Source organism: Nyctibius grandis, chromosome 31 (genome assembly GCF_013368605.1).
Source record: "Nyctibius grandis isolate bNycGra1 chromosome 31, bNycGra1.pri, whole genome shotgun sequence".
In the NCBI taxonomy this organism is placed as follows: Eukaryota; Metazoa; Chordata; class Aves; order Nyctibiiformes; family Nyctibiidae; genus Nyctibius; species Nyctibius grandis.
The window spans coordinates 5,137,353-5,157,797 of record NC_090688.1 but is presented as its reverse complement, the minus strand read 5'-3'; the positions used below and the strand labels follow the sequence as shown (position 1 = coordinate 5,157,797).

General features: G+C 72.5%; 1 protein-coding gene across 3 annotated transcripts; it reads left to right on the top strand.

Moving 5' to 3' along the window:
• Positions 1–7,876: 7,876 nt before the first annotated feature.
• Positions 7,877–20,175, top strand: MIDN (midnolin). Of its 3 annotated transcripts, none has more exons than XM_068420813.1 (8): positions 7,877–8,021; positions 9,849–10,074; positions 11,034–11,121; positions 11,403–11,465; positions 16,558–16,944; positions 17,409–17,541; positions 17,713–18,012; positions 19,034–20,175. In XM_068420813.1, exons 2-8 carry the CDS (start codon positions 9,857–9,859, stop codon positions 19,294–19,296), a joined length of 1,452 nt encoding a protein of 483 aa, XP_068276914.1. In that variant the 5' UTR covers positions 7,877–8,021; positions 9,849–9,856; the 3' UTR covers positions 19,297–20,175. The 3 variants fall into 3 exon arrangements, with proteins under 3 accessions (XP_068276914.1, XP_068276916.1, XP_068276915.1); XM_068420815.1 differs by lacking the exon at positions 7,877–8,021 and adding an exon at positions 8,457–8,528; XM_068420814.1 differs by lacking the exon at positions 7,877–8,021 and adding an exon at positions 9,341–9,731.
• The last annotated feature ends 270 nt before the right edge of the window (positions 20,176–20,445 follow it).

Below are 20,445 nucleotides of genomic sequence, written 5' to 3'. Positions count from 1 at the left end.
GGGCCAGGCAGGTGCTGGGGAGCGCCCGGCGCGGCGGGGGGACACCAGGGGGGCCACAGAGCTGCCGCTGTCCCTGCTGCAGCCCCCCGAGTGCACCTCGGGAGAGCTGGGGGCTGGAGGGGCTGTGACACCCCTCACCTCCCAGGTGCTCTGGGACCAGCCTGCCCGTGCCGCTGCGGGATGTCCCCGTCCCTGCTCGCCCCTCGCCGCTTCCCCGCATTGTGTCCCCCGTCCGGCCCCGCATCCTGTCTCGGCAGATGGGCCCCGACCTGCGTGTCCCAGCCGGGGCACCCCAAGGGGCTGTGAAACGCCCCCCCCCAGCTCACGGGGGCGTGGGAACAGGCAGCGTGTCCCGCGGCGGGCAGGGGCCCCTCCGGCGGGGCCGGGCGTGGGCGCAGAGCGTGCACCCGTGGGTGCTGCACCGCCAGCGGGGTGGGGGCTCGTGCACCCCGTGTCCCCCAGCCGTGGTCAGCCAGTCCCCAGGGCTGCTTCACCCCCTGGGGGTGGCAAAGAGCTGGAGAAGCCGAGCTGGGCCGTGAGGGCCGTCGCCGGGGTCCTGGCCGGGAGCTTTGTGGTTGATCTGGGGTTCAGCTGTGGCTGGAGGAAGGGGCAGGAGCTGGGCCAGGGGCTTAACGGCAGCGTCTGCCTTTGGAAACACGTCTCCTGCGCAACGTGGGCTGGTGCTTGTGGCTGTGAGGGAGCGTTGGAGCAGGGCCGGGGCGCTGGGGCTGCTGGCGAGAGAGTTTCTCTTTTGCTTTTGTTTAGCTCGTGTTTGGCCGAGCACGAGCCGGCTCCCGAGCCTCGTGGTTCCCACCGGAGCAGCAGCGACGTGGCTGTTTTTGGTCCCTGGGTGGTGGGGGCTCGGCGGGGCGGCGGGGCCGGGGCGGGCGGCGGGCGCTGCGCTGCCGAGGTTACACAAGAGCCCCGCTGCTGATGCTCCCAAAACCACAGATGATCTAATCTCCTGCAGCCAAACCTATCGCTGCCAGATCACATTTCCCCTCAAAACCTAATCCTGCCCAGAGCACCCGACGCCGTCCCAGCCCCGCCGGCAGCGCCCGCGCCGGAGCACCGCAGCCCCCGGGGAGCTGGCCGGCGGGGACAGGACCCCGGGTACCGGGAGAGCGGGACCTGCCCCCTCCTCGGGGGGGCTTTTTCAGCCCCAGCAGCCAGTGTGAGCCGAGCCGAGCTGCTGGCAAAGCCCTCGCTGCTCCCTGACCCCAGCCCCCAGCAGTGCCAGCGCCGGAGCAGGGTACAGCCCCCTCAGGCCCGTGTTTCGGGGCAGGGCGGCCTCCGCGCCGGGCCAGCGCCGGGCCAGCGTGGCCAAGGTCTCCGTTGGGAGCTGAAGGCGCTCTGGGGAGACAAAGGTTTGATGAGGGGTTGTTGGGCTCTCTCTGATCCTTCCGCCCATTATCTAATCAGAGCAGGGCATTTAAAAGGCCACGGTGCAGCGTGAGTCACTTCCCCGGCCGGTGCCTCAGTTTCCCCACAGGCCGCGCGCCGGGGCTGAGCTGAGCCCGTCTCCCCGCAGCGTGTCTGGGCGCTGGGGAATGCGGCGCAGTGGGTCCGGCCCAGGGCTGGATTGCTCCGGCTGCTCCTCGCTCCGCACTGACTCACCCCGACCCCGGGCACGGCGCCTCCCTCCGTGCCCCCAGCTGGGGACGGGGCACGGGGCGGCCCCACTCCAGCCCCCTGAGCAGCCGGGGAGGGTCCGGCAGGAGCGGGGGTGAGAGCCAGCCCTGCCCGGGGGTGCCGGGACACCCTATTCTGGGTGACCCCTGGGGTCATGCAGCTGCCGGCCAGGAGCCAGCCCCACCACCCTGAGCGGGGACCCGGGGTCAGGCACCAGGCGAGGCGGCAGCACCAGCGTCCCGTGGCTGCAGTTGGACTCATGGCGGTGCCCCCCGCCCCGGGCAGGCGGCTCCGGCACCGTAAACAGGAACCGCGGCGGGGCCGGGAAGCGAGGGGGTGCGTGTGCCCGTGACGGGATGTGTGTGAACGGCGTGAGCCGGCGTCCGGCCCGGCCAGGGGGAGCGTGGGTGGGGGTGCAGCACCCGCCTTGGTGAGCGTGCGTGGGCGTGCGCACACGCGTGGGAGCGGGTGTCTGTGTGCAGGGTGAGCACGTGCGTGTGTGTGCACGAGTGCGTGTGCCCGTGCGGGGCGGTGCCGCTGCAGGGGTTGCACACGCGTGTGCAGGGACGAGGCCAGGAGGAAGCGTCTCCTCCCGGCCCCAGCCCGCGCCGGGGTTTCCTGTGGCACAACCCGCCCGTGGGGCTCCTCTTCCTCCACCCCGGCTGCGGCTGCTGCGGTGGGTGCCAGCCCCGGCAGCGGGGCCGTGTGCGAGCGTGCCCACCCTGTGTCCACACCGTCCCGCACCCCGCGCTGTGCCAGAGGTGCCGTGGGGCTGCCGGCTGCCCCGCTGGCCTCCCCGGCAGCAGCCCCGAGCCCCCCAGGGCGGTGACGGGGAGGCCGGGCGGAGGGGTGCCCGCGGCCCCGCGCTGGCACCGTGCCCCCTGCCCGGGTGAGGTTCCCGCATTCCTGACGCAGCTCCAAGTGGAGCAGTGGGCAGCGTAGGGCGGGGATGCCGCCGCGCTGAGTGTGCGCCCGTGTGTCAGCGCGTGGGGCAGCCCGGCGGGACACGCCGCCCCATGGCACCCCCCACCCCGCCGGCTGCCCCACGCCGCGCCCCAGGGCCCCGCACCGGCATCGCCCCCGGCCCTTGGCGCAGGTTTGGGCTCTGTGGGGTCCGTCCCACGCGGCCCCGGCTCTGCCTCCGCCCTTTGTGTGGGCAGGATTTGGCAGACGCCCCGTGGGCAGCGGCTCCCTGCCTGTGGGTGCCCCGTGGGACACCCCGGGCGGGGGCACCGAGCTCTCCCCGGCCACGGGGCAGTGTTGAGGGTTGGGTGCTGAGGATGCTGCACCCCACCTGTGCCCCCCAAAGTGGGGTGGCCAGACTACACCCCCCACAATGCACCGTGGGACACGCTGGCCCCACCCGCTCTGGGGTGGCCACGGTGCATTGTGGGCTGGGTAGTCCCGGGGGTGACCAGGCTGTGGGGACACCCGGGGCAGGGGTGTGACGGGGTCCTGGGGTCTGCGACGGTGGCACCGCTGCCTCCGCTCAGCCCCACAGAGACCCTGACCCCGGCGACAACGCTCCCCGTCCCCGGGCGATGCCGGTGGGGCAGCACCGGGGGGCTGCGGGCCCGGCCGCGGCGAGGTGAGGGCAGGGGCAGCGTCAGGGCGAGGGGGGTTTTACTTTCCCCCTGATTTATGAGCCTGGGTCACCCCAGGAACAAGGTTCAGTCGAGGAAGCTACTGAAATCCCAGGTCCTTCCCCTCCCTGGGGCTGGCAACTTGCTTAAGCATTTATAATAATAATAATGGTAATAACAATAATAATAATAACAACAACAACAAGCTGAGTTGTCATCTGGCTCCTGGAGCCGGTGATTTAAAGCAAACCAAGAAATGTGGCGGTGTCTGAGGAGCCCCTGGGAGGGGGCTTCCATGGGAGGGGTGCGGGGTGTCAGGGCTCCGGCTGGGCGGGGGTCTGTGCCCCAGGCACCCCTTCCCACCCAGGAGCCGGGTCCTGCCCCACTGGGGGGTCTCAGCCCCCAGCCCGTGCCCAGAGGAGGGTCCCGGTGGTGGGCACGAGCTGGCAGCGTGCGCCCGCGGTGCTGATGCAACTGCAGGACCTCTCCTGACCCACCACGTCTGCGATTGCCACACCGCCTGCGGCACTCGGAGCGGGCCGGGGCGCAGGACGGGGCGCGGGGGGCTGCGGTGGCAGCGGGGCAGCACTGGACCTGGCCGGTGCCGGGGTCTGGGTTCCCCCTGCCCATCCCAGTGGGGATCCGGGCTGAAGCCCAGGCGGGGAGCGGTGCAGGGGAGGTGCCCGCGGCCCCCCGGGGCTTCAGCTGCTGCCAGAGCCCCGGCTGCCACCAGCCTGGGGATGCGGAGCAGGGCCAGGGACAGCTGGCTGCCTGTGCCCGGGCCAACCTGCCTGTGCGCTGCTCCGGCCAGCGAGGGGGGAGACAAATCCCTGCTCCCCGGGCCGGCAGCATCAGGGGCTGGCAGAGAGGCAGCGGGGCCAAGGGCAGGGAGACACTCGCCCTGCGTCAGCGGGGACAGAGAGCTCAGCGTCCCGGAGGGGACCGTGAGCTCAGGGGGCCGAGAATAGCCCTGGCCTCACCACGGGCAGCGGGGCCACGGCCTGGCACAGCCAAGTATGGCCCCACACCTGGGCCGGCGGCACGGCTCTATCCAGAGGGATTCGCCGTCCTTCCCGGGCCCGGCTGCGCTGGGAGCCCCCGCGGGGACTCCCCCTGCCCCAGCCCCGCGCGTCACGGCTGGGAAATGCCACATCCCTGCGGGAGCCGGCCAGCCCTGTGCCATGCTGGGTCCCCCCTGCCCGCGGGGCCGCCGGGGTGCCCGGCCCCCCACGCCCGGGTGGCTGCCTGAGTCACGCCAGGGGTGACTTCACCTCTGGAGCTCGCCGAGCCCGAGGCCGGGGTGATGGGCAGAGCCCGCAGGGAGTGTGGGGTGCCCCAGAGCCAGCTGGCGAGGCCAAGCTGAGCCACCGGCTCCGGCTGCGTTGGGCCAGCAGCTGGGGTGTCCCCATGCCACGATGCCCGGATGTGCCACCACGGGCCACCAGGACCTTCCCCGAGAGCCGGGAAACACACGGAGCCGATTGCGTGTTTCTAAGGACACGCCTGGGTGTTTACGGCCCCGCCGGCGTCACCGGCACAGGCACCGCTGTCCTGCCCAAGGACGCCCCGCGCCCGCCACGAGGCAGCCGCGAGCCCGGTGGGACGGGGGGCTCCGGCCACGGGGCTTCGTGCCTGGCTCTGTGCCGGCGGGGTGGGGATCGCCGGCTCCTTATTCACGGCAGCCAGCGATGGCTCACCTGAGCGCGCCGGGGCCACTGAGTCACCGCTCGCCACCGTGACTAAGGCTGAGCCGCTGGCCCCCGCGGGGCTCGGGGGACGGGGAGGGGGAGCCGGGACCCCCGGCCCTGCGCCTCCCCCACCGCGGCGGTGCCGGCGGTGCCTGGCGGGCCAGCCCGGGCGGGCGGAGGTGAAGCGGTTCGGCTGCACCCTGCTGCCGGGGTGTGCCCCGCGCGAGCCCTGCCGCTGGCCCCGTGCCCGTGGGAACGCTCCCACTCGCTGCCGGCAGCTCCGCGGGGAGGCCCTGGCCGGGCACCACGCTGCCCACACCGGGCCCACCGGCACCGGCCCCTTCGCGGCCGCGCCGGCTCCGCTCCCCACGGGAACGGGATCGCTCCCCTCCCCGGGCCGGGGCCTGGAGAAGTCACGGAGGAAAAGGGGCGCCGGGGCTGCAGCCCCACACCGTCTGCAGCCGCAGGAGCGAGGAGCCCCCCTCGTCCCTCTTCTCCCCATCCCTGCCCGCGCCCGGCGTCGGCGCTGCCCTAATCCCATGACCCCGCGCCTGCGAGGGGAATGCAGAGACTTGCGATAAAATCCCTGTTTGCCAAAACTGTGAGATCAGCCAGGAATGCAGCCCGAGAGGGGGAGAAAAAATAAGAAAGAGCAGAGAAAAGCTGCTGCCGCGGGGCTGGTGGGGGATTTCCCCACAGAAGGAGGGCTGGGAATTCCCGTCCTTCGAGGGACGGGGCTTCCAAGGACCGGCCCCAAAAGATTCGGGGCTCCCAGGTGAAGCCGGGGCCGGTGGGACGGGGCAGCACCGAGGGAGGTGGAGGAGCCGACGCCGCGGTCCTGCCCGAGTCCGCCCTGGCACCGGGACGCGCGCACCGGCCGGGCCCCGTGGGAAGCGTCCCCGCGGGACCCCGCGGGAGCCCCTCTCCCCCGCCCCGGCGCGTGAGCCACCAGCTCCATGGCCGTGAGCCGCCGCGGGGGCCGAGCCGCAGGGCCCGGGTCGGGTAAGCGGATTGTGGGAGCTGCGTGTGGCCTGCAGCGGGATCTGTGTCGGTGTTTGCTCGTCGGATCGTCTCTCCCCGAGCTGCTCAGCCGCGCGGGGTTTGGGGAACGCTCCCTCTGGAGACGGCAATTATGCCCGAGTCTGACTGTAATCTTTAACGATTTATTCCCAGGGCAACACAATAAACTAAACACACAAAATCTGTGCTGCTGGGAATCCTGGGATCTCCCAGCTTGTGTCTCGGGAGGCTCCGGATACCTTCAACCACACAGAAATCTGCACACGCTTCCTAAAGCGCCAGCTCCTGGAGTCACGGGACTGCTGGAGGAGATGAGCTTCCTCCCAGGAAGGAGATGGAGCCGTGTGGGGAGGGTGGCGACCGGGAACGGGGCTCCTGGGGGCTGTGGGGACGAGGGGAGATGCCCTGCCCTTGGGGCATGGCATGCTTTGCCAACGGACCCAAGCGGGCTGCGCTCCCAGCCAGCACCAGAGCAGCCTCCCTGTGGCCATGATGTCCCTTTGTCCCCTCCCTGCAGACCCGGGCTGTGAGCCGGGGGCTGGCAGCCGGGCCCTGCTCCCTGAGGAGGTGGCTCTGGGGTGACGCCTTGTCCCCACAGCCCCTCCCGGTGCATGAGCCTGAGCGTGGCAGGGCCAAACCTACCGGAGCCCGGCTGCCCCCGCTCCTCGCTGCTCCGGGGGCCTCACCGCACACAGCAAGCTGGGGCCACGGCCCCCGGAGGGGCGGCTGCGCGGGCCCGGGGCTCCGCAGCTCCCGGGGAGAACAATGGCGCGTCCCTGCCCCGGCCCCTCTCCCAGGCACAACAATGGCAGGAGCCGGAGCCGGAGCTGCCTGAGCTCATCTCCCCCCTGAGAGCCCGGAGGGGGCCGGGGCGGGCGGGGGGCCGCGGGCTGCGCCACAAAGGCTCCCTCCCTCCCTCCCTCCTTGCTCTGCTCCTGGCACATGTAGGGGCCGCGCTCCCACCCCGGCGCGGCTCTGGCAGCGATCTGCGCCCACCCCAGGGGAGGCCTTCGGGAGCGAAACAGCCGCAGCGGCTGGGGGCTACAGAGAGCTCCCCCGGGCTCCCCGCTGGCTCCCCCCGGCCCCCTCCTCGCTGCAGCCAGCCCACCAGATCCCCCCTCCAGCAGCTTTGTGTCCTGCCGTGCCAGGGCATTGTCTGCGGGGGACAGGCCGGGGGAGGCAGCCTGGGGTCACCCGCGTCCCCCAGCACCCTCCCTGCAGCAGGCCGGGGTGGCTGCCAGCCCCACACACCCTGTCCTGGGGGGAACTGGCCCGTGGCTTCTGTTCCGGGGCACCGGGGCGTCACCCCCCAGCACCGGTGGTACGACAGCCCGCTCCTCCTCTGCCCCCCAAACTTCTGGGGAGCTGAGCCCTTGTCCCGGCCGGGCAGCGGGCGGTTGGGCAGGGAGAACCCCGGGGAGGGACGGCCCAACTCGCCATCAGGCAGCGGAGAGGCTCCACCGGGGGCTGCTTTGCGGCTCGGCACCCCGGGAGCACTCAGCCCGTCGGTTCCGACTTTGACCCCGGTGACCGGGCACCCGGACGGGGAGAGGTGTCCAGACTGTCCCCTCCGCACCGCCCGCGGGAGGCGGGTCCCCCTGCCCTGCCCTGCCCGCGGCCCCGGGTGCAGCGCTTGGGAGCAGCGGGGGCAGAGCCGGGACCCCGGGAGAGCCCGAGAGCCCTCGGAGGGCTGACACCGGGAGCAGGGGGACGCCGAACCGGGACCCCGGGAGCAGGACCCGGGGCTGAGACCCCCAGGGCAGGGGCCGGGACCGGGGGCCGGGACCCCCCCGGGAGCAGGTGCGGCCGCGTCACCTGCGGGTCCCGCTGAGGCCGGGGCCGGTGCTGCGGCCGGGGCCGGGGCCAGGCCGGTCCCTGCCCCCGCCAAGCTCCACCCCGGGCGGTGCGGGATAAAACTTGGGGCACCTCCCCGGCAGCTCCGCGTCAGGGCTGCGCTCGGTCGGGCTCCAGCGCTCGGGAGGGGGCACCGAACCGCGACCCCCCGGGAAGTTTTCGGGGTCTCTTTCTCCGTTCCTGCCGCCGGAGGCAGCTCAGCTCCAGCCGCGCCGGGGAACCGGGGAACAGCGCTCCGGGCTCGGTGAGTGGGGCCGGGGCAGGCTGCGGGCGGGCCGGGCTGTCGGGGGGGGAACCGCGGACCGGGACTGGGCTCATTCGGTGTTCCCGAGCGGCTCCGGAGCGGGCGGGATGGCTCCGCTTCCCCGGGTCCGGCGGCTCCCCGGGGGGACACACGGCAGAGCCCACCCGCTCGGGGTGTCCGGGAGCGCTTCCCACCCGCCGGGACCCTCCGTATCCCCGGTCACTCGGGGCTTTGCCTGCCCCCGGGGGCAGGCACCGCGGCCGGGCTCTCCGGTGTCTCGGTAAGGGCTCCCCGGACCCCGCCGCTCCTCCTGCCCCCGGGGGGGCCCGCGGGGCGCGGCGGGGCCGGCAGAGGGCGCCCGCGCTTTGCTGACTCATAGCCCCCCCCCCCCCCCCTCGCCCCGGGCCCCCCCGGGTGCGGGTGCCGGGCCGGGGCCCCGGGGCTACGGTGTGTCCATTCTACCCTCCCGGTCTGGGCCGGCTGGGGCCGCTGAGTCGGGGGTCTCCGGTACGGGATTATTGGGGGTGGGGGGGGGCGGCAGCAGGAGCGTGCTGGGGGGCGCGGGGGGTTTAGCCCCGCGTCCGGGCAGTTTCCCGTAGCTGTAACGGCGTCACCGGGAGGGTGAGCGGGCGGGTGCGTGTGACCGGGCGGGTGTGCCCGGCCGCTGGTGACTGTGCGTGTGTTCCCCCCCCCCGCCCTTTCCGCCTCGGTGTCCCCGCGTCACTCGGCTCCGGGGGCTCCGGCTCCCCGCCCGGCCGCGCCAGCAGTCCCCTCCCGCCGTGGCCTCCTCCGGTGCGGGGGCCGCTCACCGCCCCCGCCGCATCGCTGCGGGCCGCCGCCTGCCCGTGTCCCGCGTTCACCCTTCCGCGGCGCCCGGCCCTCCGCCCCCGGGCCTTGCACCGCAACCGCTGCCCCGGCAGCTCCCCGGGCAGCCCCGCTCCCCGCCGGGTGCTCAGCGCTGCCGGGCCCAGCGCCCCCCCCCCCGCCGCCCCGGGCCCCTTTGTTGTGCGGCCCGGGATTATGAATGGCTCCGGGCGCGGCGCGAGGGCGCGCGGGGGGCGGCGGAGGGGGCGGGGCCGCGCGGCCGCGTGGGCGGGAGGAATCCGGCCGGGCCGCCCGCCCACCGGGCCACGTGGGGAGCCAGCGCCCCCTCCCTATTGGCTGCCACCGTGGGATGTCTGGGCGCTGGGCGCGCTCCTATTGGCTGCGGCCGCCGGAGGAGCCGGAGTGAATGAGGGCGAGGCCCCGCCCGCGGGACGTTGCTCCGTTGTAACTTCCCCCCCCCCGCCCCGGTCGGCGCTTCCACGGCAGCGCGCGGCGGCGGCGGCCGGTTCGGCGGGTCCGGCCCCAGAGCACGGGGGGGAGCGACGCGTCCTTCGCCGCCTCCCCGCCCCTCGCCGCGGCCTCCGGGCCCGCACCCCGCCCCCGGGAGCCCCGGCACAGACAGAGCGAGCGGCGGAGCGGAGAAAGGCGGCGGCGGCGGACGGGCAGCGCCGGTTCCACCGCCCCCCTCCCGCAGGCAGCCAGCGCCGCCTCCCCTCGCCCCGCCGGAGCGGGAGCAGAACGGGGCATTTTTTTTTGTTGTTGCTTAATTTTTTTAATTTATTTCGCCGGGGCCGCCGAGAGCCCGGCCCGGGGATCGCCCCTCGTTCCCCCCCCCGGCTCCTCCCGGACCCCGCACGGAGGACTCGAAGCGGCGCCGGAGTTCCCGTGGGTACCGCCGGGGCGTGCGGCGGAGCGGGCCCCGCTCCCTCCTTTGTCCGCTCCCCCCCCCCCGCTCCGCGTTCCTCCGTCGCCCCCCGGCACCGACCGCCGCTCCCCCCGCAGGTCGGCGGATGGACCCGCAGCCCGGCGCCAGGAGCTGCAGCCGCGGGGCTCCCGCCTGCGAGGTGGTCCCGAACGAGCCCCCCATGAACCTCTACATCAACACCACCACCGGGACCCGCTATGAGCTCTCCGTGCCCGCCGAGGAGACGGTGGAGGGGCTGAAGCGGCGCCTGTCCCAGCGGCTCAAGGTGCCCAAGGAGCGGCTGGCGCTGCTGCACAAAGAGAGGTAGGGCTGGGCGCGGGGGGGGCCCCGGGCCCCCGGCAGCGGGGCTGGGCGCGGGGGCGGCCCCCTCGCACCGGGCTCGGCACCGCACAAAGGCGCCCGCCCCCCTTCCCCCTGCCCGGCCCCATTCCTCCGCGGGTCGGGGGGGGGCAGCCCGGGGGGCCGCGGGCGGGGGCGAGCCGGGGGCCGGGGTGGAGGGGGCGGGGGGGGGGGGGAGGCTGCGGGCCGTGCCGGGGACCGGAGCGCGGCCGCCGCCCCCTCGCTCGGCCCTCGCCGGGCTCCTTTGTGGGCGGTGGGCCCGGCCGTGCCGCGGGGGCCCTGCCCTTTGTTCTGGGCTCAACTTCGGCGGCGGCGCGGCCCGGCCCCCCCGAGCCCCCAGCGCTGGGAGGGCCGGGGAGGGGGGGGGGGGGGGGTCCTTTGTCTGCCGAAGGGCCGGTCCGAGGGGGCTGCGCGGCCCCCCCGAGGGGAGCGGGGCCCGGGGGGGGCTCGGCCCCGGCCTGGAGTAACTTGAAGAGTCTCGCCCGGGTCGGAGAAGGGAAGCGGGGGAGACCGCGTACATCTGCCGGCACCTCCGGGTCGGGGGGGGCACGTCCCCCCGTGCCGCCTCCCCCACCCCACGCTGGTCCCAGCTGCTCCCCCCCGCCCCGCCGTGGGCAGGTTTCCAGTGCCACGGGGCTCCGCGGCCCCCCCAGCCCCAGACTGATCGCTGCAGCCCCCCCGGCCCTGCCCCGGGCCCCATTTGCGCTGTGCATGGAGGGGGGGTACCCCGGCACCGTGTGCGGCCCCCCCGGGGTGCAGGGGGCAGCGGGGTGCCGGGCTCCCCTCCCCTGCCAGGTGTGGGAAATGCTTGGGCTGGGGGGGGCTCGTTCCCCTGGGAGCAGGCGGGCTTGCGGCTGGGGTCCCCCCCCGGTGCGGCCGAGGCAGCGCTGACCTCGCCTGTGGCATCTCTCCTCTCCCCGCAGCCGGCTCAGCTCTGGAAAACTGCAGGACCTGGGGGTCGGCGAAGGCAGCAAGCTGACGCTGGTGCCCACCGTGGAGGCCGGCTTGATGGTAAGCGGCCCCTCTGCTGCTCCCCCCCTCCCTCCCACTCGTGCCCATCTATTATTAAAGCCCCGGGCGAGGTCGTGCTGGCACCCCCCCGGCCCTCGCCGAGGAGGCAGCGCTGGGCTGGGCACGGCACCGGGTTTAATATTTCACTGCTTTCTCAGGGCTTGTGTAGAAATAGTGGAAGTGACATGTCATCCCTCCCCTCCTGCCGCACAGCCGCCCCCTCCTTCTCTGCATTTGTAATGTTAATCCCCCCCCTCCTTTCTTTTCTTTTTCATTCCCAGTCCCAGGCGTCCAGGCCAGAACAGTCGGTGATGCAAGCTCTGGAAAGCTTAACTGAAACTCAGGTGAGAGGCTCGCTGCCGCGGCACCCGGAGAGACAAAGGAGGCTCCGCAGGGCGGTGGGGGACAAGGGGCTGCTGCGACCCGGCTCCTCTTCCCCCCCCCCAGAGCCTTTGGTGTTCAGTGCTTTGTTCGGGTTTCACCTTGAGAAGGGGTTGGGAGCGCTGAGGGTGGTGCCTGGGGCGGGCACCGTCATCCTGTGCAGCGCCGGGCGCAGGGAGGTCCCACGCCGCAGCGCTCGCAGCCCAAACACGCCGGCGGCCGGGGAGGGCAGAGGCGCCGGGAGGTGAAGTGACTCACTCAAGGTCACGCAGCAGGTCGGCGGCGGAGCCCGGCGGGCCAGGGCGCTGCCTGGGGGTGCGGGGCTGCAGCCCCCCGTGGGGCAGAGGCAGGGCTGGCTGTGTGCCCCGCACCGGGGTCCGGGGCTGGCGGTGTGCACCGAGGGGGCTGGCAGGGCTGTGCCAGGGGCTCGTGGGGCCACTGGGCTGTGCTGGGGGCTCAGGGATGCAGAGCCTGGCTTCTCCCAGCTCCCCTCTCCTTGGAGCCGTCCTTGGGGGGTGTGGGGGGAATTGGCAGCGCCCGGGTGCTCCGGCGCTCTCCGTGTGCCGCCGCGGTGGCCTTGGGCTGAGGCGCCGGGTGCCGAGGAGGGGGCACGGGGGGGCGGCGCTGGCGGGGGCCGTGTTTAGAATAACTGTGAAGTTCTTGGCAGCTGGCGGGGCGGCCTCCAGCGCGGGAGGTGTCGGGGCGGGGGGGTCCCGCACCCGCGGGAGGAAGCGTTCCCAGGCTGGGGGAGCCGGGGTGCGCGCGCAGCCGCCGAGGTGGAATTTACCCCCAGCCGCGCAGGCCCCGGCTTCTTTGTTTTCAGTCTCTCTGTTATCGCTGCTCGGCTCCCTCCTGCCTTTCCGGCCCAGGCTGCGGCTTCGGTTTTACAGGGGTTGGTTTAACCTGCCTCGCCGGCTGGGGACAAGGGACCTGACCCCGCGCTGTGCCGCAGGGCAGGGGGGCTTGAGGGGGGCACGGCTGTGCCCCCCATGGGGACGTGGCGAGGGCCAGCGTGTGGGGACCTTTGCTGACCTGTGGTGCCCTTGGCTGTCTGGGGTGACCTTGACATTCGGCAGCTGGTTTAACCCTGTGTGGGCCGAGGGAGTGAGCTTGGATCAGGAGTCCTGTGCCAGCTCCTGCCTCTGCCTTCCCTTGCCAGAGTCCCTGGGGAGCCCGGTTTGCTCGCAGGGCGCTGCCCGTCCCAGCTGGGGTGCAGAGCTGTGCGAGGGGGCTGGTTCTGGCAGCCCAGCCCTGGGGTCCTGGTGCATGTGCTGGCCTCGGGGCTGGGACCATTTCTGGTGGGGCTGTGCAGCTCCCCCCGGGGTGGGCAGTGAGGTGGGATGTACTGGGGAGCTGCGGGGCTTGGGGTACCCCCTGCATCTGTGGAGGCAGCTGCCTCTGGCAGCCATGGTCCCAGCACAGTGGGCTCAGGAGCGGGGTGTGGGCTATGGCCTGGTGGCCCGCGGGCCGGTGGCTGCACCGTGCCGCCTGGTTTTCCCCTGGAGGGTCTGCCTGGGGGGTTGGCAGCCGCGGCAGGCAGGCGGGAAGCGGCTCTGCACCCCCCTGCCCACTGCGGGTTCCTCCCGGGTCGGTGATTCAGGAAGCCGGGGCTGCGCAGGAGGAACCGCCAGCACCTGGGGGGCGGAGGGGGGGCAGGAAACCACTCCTCTCATTCATGCCTCGCTCGGCTCTGCCTGCGTCACGCATCCTCCGGCAGCGCAGGGAGAGCTGCGCCGGCTTCCTCCGGGGGCGGCGGGGGGCCGGGGTGCTGCCACCCCCTCCCCGCCCAGGTGCCCCGGGGAAGGGGGTGACGCCGCGCCCCGGCCCAGCGGCACGGGGTCTTCCTGGAAGGACTCGCCGCGCTTCCTTCCGCCCGGCACGCTCGGCGGCTGCCCCCGCTTTCCAGGGAGCCGTGCCCACGGCCCCGGCACGGCAGCGCCCGCGTGGGCAGCTGGCGTTGGATCCTGCAGCCTCGGCTCTTCCTTCCCCCGGTCCCTCTGCCCGATGGCAGAGCACTGGGGGGGGACGGGGACACATCCTGCCCAGCCAGCCCGGCTCTACCGAGGGCTGCGCCAGAGGAACGTGGCCGAGGGGCTCTGGCCCTCTGCCCTCCTTGGCACGGAGAAACCCCCGCGAGCGTTGGGGCGGTGGGACCCGGCTGTGGGCCGCAGCTGCGCCCGGCTGGAGAGCGCGGCGAGGGCCTGGGGGGGGCGTTTCCTGCTGCCCCCTCCTTGGCCTGGGCCTGGCCTGGCCTTTCCCCTCTGGATCTGCCAGGAGCTGAAGCAGGACAGCTTGGCTGTGTCTGCGTGGGGTGCTGCCCTCCCCGCTCGGGGCAGGGGCTGGTCGGGGCAGCCCCCGCTCTCCGCCAGCCCGGGTGGGGGACCAGGGGGTGCGTGGGGCTGGGGGCCGGGGTGACGCGGGGCCGGGCGTTGGAGCGAGCCGGGAATGCGGCGTTCTCTGAGTCATGGGCGTTTCTGAGAAGCAGCCGGGAGACACTTGCCCCATCCCTGCGGTTCCCGAGCCCGGCACGGTGCAGCCCGATCCCCTCCGCGGGCTTGGCGGGGTCCCGGGGGACCCCTGGGCCTGGGGGCTTTGGGGGCTCGGCAGCCCCGGACTCCCATTGGGGCTGTCCCGGCCCCACGGCGGAGCTGGCTGGGAGGGCCGGGGTCCTCCCTGCGTCCGTGGGCGGCCGAGCTGGCGGCTGGGTGGGACGTGTTTGCATTGGAGCGGCCGGGTTTCGCCCGGGGGGTTGGCAGCGGCGTGGGGGCGGGTGCTGGGAGCCCCAGCGCCGCGGTCCTGCCGGGCCGGCCTGGGGCACCGCGGGGGCTGAGCCGGCTCCGAGCCCCCGGCTGCGCCAGGGTGCCGTGGGCCGGGGGAGGCCGTGGGACCCCGGGGAGGGAGGGGGGGGGGGGGGGGTTGTTTTTGGTGCTGCTGGGAAGCGCCCCGCGGCACGGGCTCGGCGTGGGCTCGGGGTGCTCTGGTTTCTGCCAGCGCTGCGAGGGGTCAGGCAGGGCGCAGGCGGGCGTGAGTCAGATGGAGCGGGGAGGCGGCCTCGGGTGCCGCTGACGTCAGGGGGGCCCCGGGGAGGTGTGCGGGGCTCCCCCGGGCAGGCCGGGTGCTGGAGGGTGGCAGGAGCTGGGGTGGGTGCTCCTGCCCCGGCTGCCTCCCCCTGCGCAGGGGATAGGGCTGCGAGCGGACCCTGCTCCCCACGCAGGGTCTCGGTGGTGGGGAGGGCTGGGAACTGCCCGTCCCAGGCACAGGGCTGGGGTCTGTGGGGTGGCAGGAGGGGGCCGGTCCCCTGCCCCAAACCCATCGCTGCACCCCGGTTTGGGGGTCCCGGGGGTCCCTGTGTTTGTGCCCCATGGGGAACGTCCCACCTGCGCTGGCTCCAAGAGCTGCAGTGGGGCCGTGGGGGGCCGGGGCTGCCTGCCCGGGCTCTGCCGCCCGCGGGGGGCTCTGTGCCGGAGTCGCGGTGCTGTTGTGGCTGGAACTGGGGGGGTTGTGACCGAGCGGTGGGGACGGGACGCCACGTTTGCAGGGCCCCAACGGTGCCGAGGGGGGACAGAGCTGCCAGGTGGGCACGTGTCCACCCCTGGCTGCTGCGGGCAGGGAAACTGAGGCAGAGTCTGAGCCGTGGGGCAGGACAGGGGCTGGGGTGACGCTTCCCTGCGGCCAGGTGCTGTGTGCACACGCATGCCCATGTGCCTGCCCACCCCCTCGCCCCGTAACCTCCGTGTCCAGAGCTGCCGTGGCTCCTTCACGCCCACCGCTTCCTCTGCAGCCTCCGCCCGACGCGCTCGGGGCTTTGCTGCGGGTATTTTTAAAGCTGCTTTTCCCACGGCTTCTCAGAACCGGCCTCCGCTGGAACGGGGCGCGGGGGAGCCGGGACGGGGCTGGGGGGGCCCGGCTGGGGGACATGGGGGTGAGGGGACAGCGCGGGGCTGGGGGTCCGCTTGGGACCCCTCACCTCGTCCTGCCGCGGGCACTGGCTGTGCCCCGGAGGTGCCAGTGGGGGGGCGGGGGGGTGACGTGTGCCGGGAGCCGCACGTGACGGGCTGGGGAGCGGGGCCTGGCCGTGCCCTAGAATGGCTCGGCTTGGGGGGGGCGGCGGTGGCGTCAGCCCCATTAGCCATGACCCGGCGTCCTGCCCGCAGCCCTGCCTGCGCCGGAGCCCGTGCCTGCAGCCGGCTGTGCCGGGGGGGGGGAGAGGCACGGGGTGGGGGGCTCGTGGCTGCCCCAGCCCCCCTGGATCGTGGGGGGATGCTCAGCGGTACGGGGGGGCTCCCCGTTCCCTGGCACAGATGTTGAGGGATTTATGCCTGTGGGGGGGCTGAGGGGGTGCTGGGGGGGCAGCAGGTGTTGGGGATTGGGCCCCCCCTCCACAGCCACAGCCGGGGCAGGGTCAGGGCCCTCCTCTTGTCTCGGCGCTGCAGCTGCTCCATCACCTGCCTGCAGCGGGGGAGGCAGGGGCAAATCCTGCCTGTGCAGCTGCCCCCCCGGCCTGCCCCCCCTCGGGCGGTGCTGTGGGGGGTGGGCTCCCCTCTCCTGCCCTGCCTGGCAGCCCCAAGCCATGGTGATGGGCACGGTGGGGACCCGGCATGTCCTCACCTGCCCCCTCCCCATCCTCGCTTGCTCCCTGTGCTGGGGGGGGGCAACCCCCGTGCTGGCGCTGGGCTGGCTGGAGGAGCAGCGCTGACCCTGGGGGTGGGTGCCTGGAGCATGCTGGCCGTGGCACGGCACGGCATGGCACAGCCGTTTTGTGCTGGGAGATAAAGGGTGGGGAGAGCAGGAGGGAGAAAAATACCCCCCCGGCGCTGTCAGCTGATGGAGCTGGCACCGGGCTGGGGTCGTGCGGGGACGATGGCCGGGCTCGCCTGCCTGGCAGGGCTGCGGGCATGGGGAGGGGCTGTGGGGAGGGGGTCGCCCCTTCCCTGCCCTAATGCCCCGTCCCTATGGCCCCTGCAAGGGCAGCAGCCGTCCCCCTGCTTGGCACCGGGGGGGTCCGTGCGGCGGGTCGCCGTGTGCCGGGGCTCACCGGGGTCCTTCTCTCCCCAGGTCAATGATTTCCTGTCGGGACGGTCCCCGCTGACCCTGGCCCTGCGCGTGGGCGACCATATGATGTTCGTGCAGCTCCAGCTGGCAGCTCAGCAGAGCAGCGGGCAGCTCCAGCACCGGCACGTCATTGCCAGCCGCGGCGAGGCGGGGGCTGCCGCCAGCCCCCACTGCCGGACGCTGCACGGCGGCACCGGCTCCGGCTTCGCCCGCATCCCCGTGGTGCCCACGTGCCAGCAGAGCCCGGCCGCCAGCCCCGCGCCCGCCGCGCCGGCCCCCCCCATGTACTGTAACGCCCCCCACCCCGCTCCCGTCACCGCCGGGATGTTCCGGTCGCACGGGGCCAGCGCGCAGACGGTGAACAGCAGCGTCGTCTCCTCCTGCTCCGAGGTGAGTCAGGCCCGGGGGGGTCCCAGTGCTCTTGGGGCAGAGGAGCAAAGCCGGGCTGTGCCCAGCCCTGCTGTGGCAATGCCCTTCCCTGCCTCAGTTTCCCCAGATAGGGAACAAGGGTGTGCCCCTGCCCGGGGCGCAGAGTGCCCCCAGGTCCTGGGCAGGGGCTCGGGGACACGGTGTGACCCAGGCTCTTGCTGTGCTCACCCCCAGAGCCTGCCTGTCCCCCCACGCCTGTCCCCTGGAGCTGGGAACACCAGTGCATGGGGGGGTGGGACAGGCCAGTCCCTTGTGTCCCAGTAAAACTGGGGTGGGTGGTGCCAGCTGGACCCCACTCCCTGCCTGGGGCTGCTGTGGGGTCTCCTGGCCTGACCCCGCTGTTTGAGGGGGGCAGAAGGGCTGGAGCAGGGCTGTGTGCCCCCCCGTCACGCCTGGCTGACCCCACGTCTCTCTGCCCCGCGCAGGTGGAGTGCGGCACCCGCAGCAGCAGCTCCCCGGGCGCCGGTCCTGCCCCCGCCGCCCGATCCCGCAAACCCGGCGCCGTCATCGAGAGCTTCGTCAACCACGCGCCTGGGGTCTTCTCAGGGACCTTCTCCGGTACGTGACGAGGGGGCTGGGGGGTGACATGGGGGTGACGGGGGGGCTGGGGGGTGATGTGGGGGTGATGGGGGGCTGGAGAGGCTGGAGGTGACGGAGGGGCTGGGGGGTGACGTGGGGGCAGAGGGGCTGCTCATCTCACACCCCCCATCTCTTTTTCCCCCCCAACAGGCACTTTGCACCCCAACTGCCAGGACAGCAGCGGGCGGCCGCGGCGGGACATCGGCACCATCCTGCAGATCCTGAACGACCTCCTCAGCGCCACGCGACACTACCAGGGCATGCCCCAGTCCCTGACGCAGCTCCGCTGCCAGACGCAGTTCTCCTCCTCCTCCTCCTCCTCCTCGCCTGCCGCCTCCCCGGACCTCGCCACCAAAACTACCTCAGAGCCGCTGCCGGCGGCCGCGGCCTCCCCCGCCCTGCACCCCGTCGTCCAGTGCCAAAGCCAGATCCGGATGTGCAAGCCCAGCGGTGAGCCCGGCTGCGCCCGCGTGGGGGGGGGGCCACTGCATGCCGGGGGGCTACCAGTCCCGTCACCCCTGGGTCTGCAGGTGCTTGTGGGCAGGGGAGGGCTGGGGAGCCCCTGCAGCCCCCCCAGGCCAGAGCTGACCCCCCCCTTTGCATGGGACCCCCTCCGCAGGGGTCGCTGGAAGCAGGATGGGGCAGGGGCCAGCGCGTCCCCCTGCAGGGAGGGGGCTGAATGATTGACAGGTGTCAATCAGGATGGTGGCCCCGCAGGTTTGCAGGGTCTCTGCGGGGCAAAGCTTTGCTCCTGCCTGACCCTGCAGGGGTGAGGGATGGCCAGCACCCCTGGGGAGTTGGGGGGGGTCCCCTGCCCTGCTCCAGCCCCTCTGCCCACCACAAAAGGCACTGGGGGTCCCAGTGAGGCTGTGCCGGGGCCGCGGCTGAGTGTGGTGCGCAGAGGGGCTGAGCTGGGCGGCCCCCCCTTTGGGGTGGCTGCAGTGAGCGCTGTCCCCGTTGTGCCCCCGCGGAGCGGTGGGACACGCTGTGCCCTAAGCCCTGAGCTGTGTTTGGGGTGTGGGGCCAGGCTGGAGCGTCACCCACTGCGACCCTGCTGGAGCGGCGGCGTTGGGTGCTGGTGGTGCTGCCACGTCCCTGTCCTGGGGGAAACTGAGGCAGGAGGGACGCAGAGACACTCCGTCCCCTTTGTGTGGCTTTGCTGTGTCCTGAGACCCCCTCCCACTCACTATGGACGGGGGTTCGGTGCTCCCAGCCCCTCTTCCAGCCCCATTTGCTCTGGCACAGGGACTCCCAAGCCTGGAGCCTCCATTGTCCTCCCACGCGCCGCAGCGGGGCCAGACCCGTGCCAGGCTGGGGGGGGTCAGGGAAATGCCCCCGTAGCACCACACCACGGGAAGGGTCTTCTCCCCAGTGGGGACCAGTGGGGACCCCACTCTGGGGGTGTGTGCGGGCAGGGGGCTGCGGGAAGCTCGGCCCCCTCCGTGACCCCCCGCCGCCTTCGCCCTGGCAGGGGACCGCCTGCGGCAGACGGAGAACCGGGCGACGCGCTGCAAGGTGGAGCGGCTGCAGCTGCTGATGCAGCAGAAGCGGCTGCGGCGGAAGGCGCGCCGGGACGCGCGGGCCCCCTACCACTGGCTGCCCAACCGCAAGGCCGGCCGCACCAACAGCAACAGCAGCGTCTCCAGCGAGGGCAGCCTGGACCTGGACTTCGAGGACTCGGTGTGGAAGCCCGAGGTCAAGGCGGACATGAAATCCGAGTTCGTCGTAGCATAGAGCCGTGCCCCGGGGTGGGGGGGTCCCGCTCCCGCCGCCCCCACCCCGCTCCCACCGGTGTCCTTGCCGTTGTCACGGGCCAGATCTCCTCTAGATTTGCCATCTCCTGCGACCGGACGCCTCGGAGCCCACCCTGCCCGTGCTGGGGGGGGGGGGTCACGGCAGCCTCACCCCCCGCCCCGCCGGGGCTGGGCGTGGGGAGCTGGGGGGGAGCGGGCAGGAGCTGCTGCCCCCCTCCCGCGTCCTCCCCGTTGGCACCGGGGGGTCCCTGGGGGATATTGCTGCTTGGCTGTGAAGAGGGGCACAGCGGGGTGGGCTCCACCCCCCCGGCGTCCCCCCCACCCCACCCCGCCGCGGGCAGGAGGAGATGAAGGTTCTTTCGGAGGTGCTGGGGCCCCCCCGGGGTCGGGGGCCGTTTGTTTTCCTTCCCTTCTATATGTAGCATTGCTCAGCTGCGGGGCTGGGCCCCCCGGGGGGGACACGCGTGTGCCTGGGCCCCGCCGCCGCAGCCAGGGTATGGGGGGGGGTTCTTTTGGGGTGGGGGTTGATTTTGTTTTTGGAGGGAGAAGAACCGGCGCCTTCCCTCTGCGGCAGAGACCAACTCCCGAGGCGCTGGGCTCCCTGCGCCCGCCTCGCCGTGGGTTTTTCTTTTTTAACTTAAAAAAGGAGAAGAAAAAAAGAAAAAAAAAAAAAATATAAAAAAATCCTGACTAAGTGACCCCCGGGCCCGGCCCCGGCCGGTATTTATAGACATTAACGACCCGACTGAGCCAACACTGACATAGTCTCCGTAGGCCCTAGAACCCCTTTTCCTTGTCCGACGTTGATTTTTTTCCGTCAGGAGATCTGTGCAAATAGCGAACCCACGTGATGTGTTTTTTTGTCTGTAAAAGTCTTTTTTTTTGTGTGTGTGTGTGTGTGTGTGTTTCGGGGAGGGGGGGGCGGGGGGAGAGCGAGGCTTTCGGTCTTTAATATTTTATTTTTTATTTTTGAAATAAATTCGGGCAGTTCTGGATGCAACCGAGCCTGGCGGTGCTGTCCGTGTCATGGAGGGGGGGACACACATGTGTGCATGTGTTCAGCACTGCCCATACATGTGTGCACACCCCCTGCACATGCATGGCCACACATCACACGTGTGCACAGGTA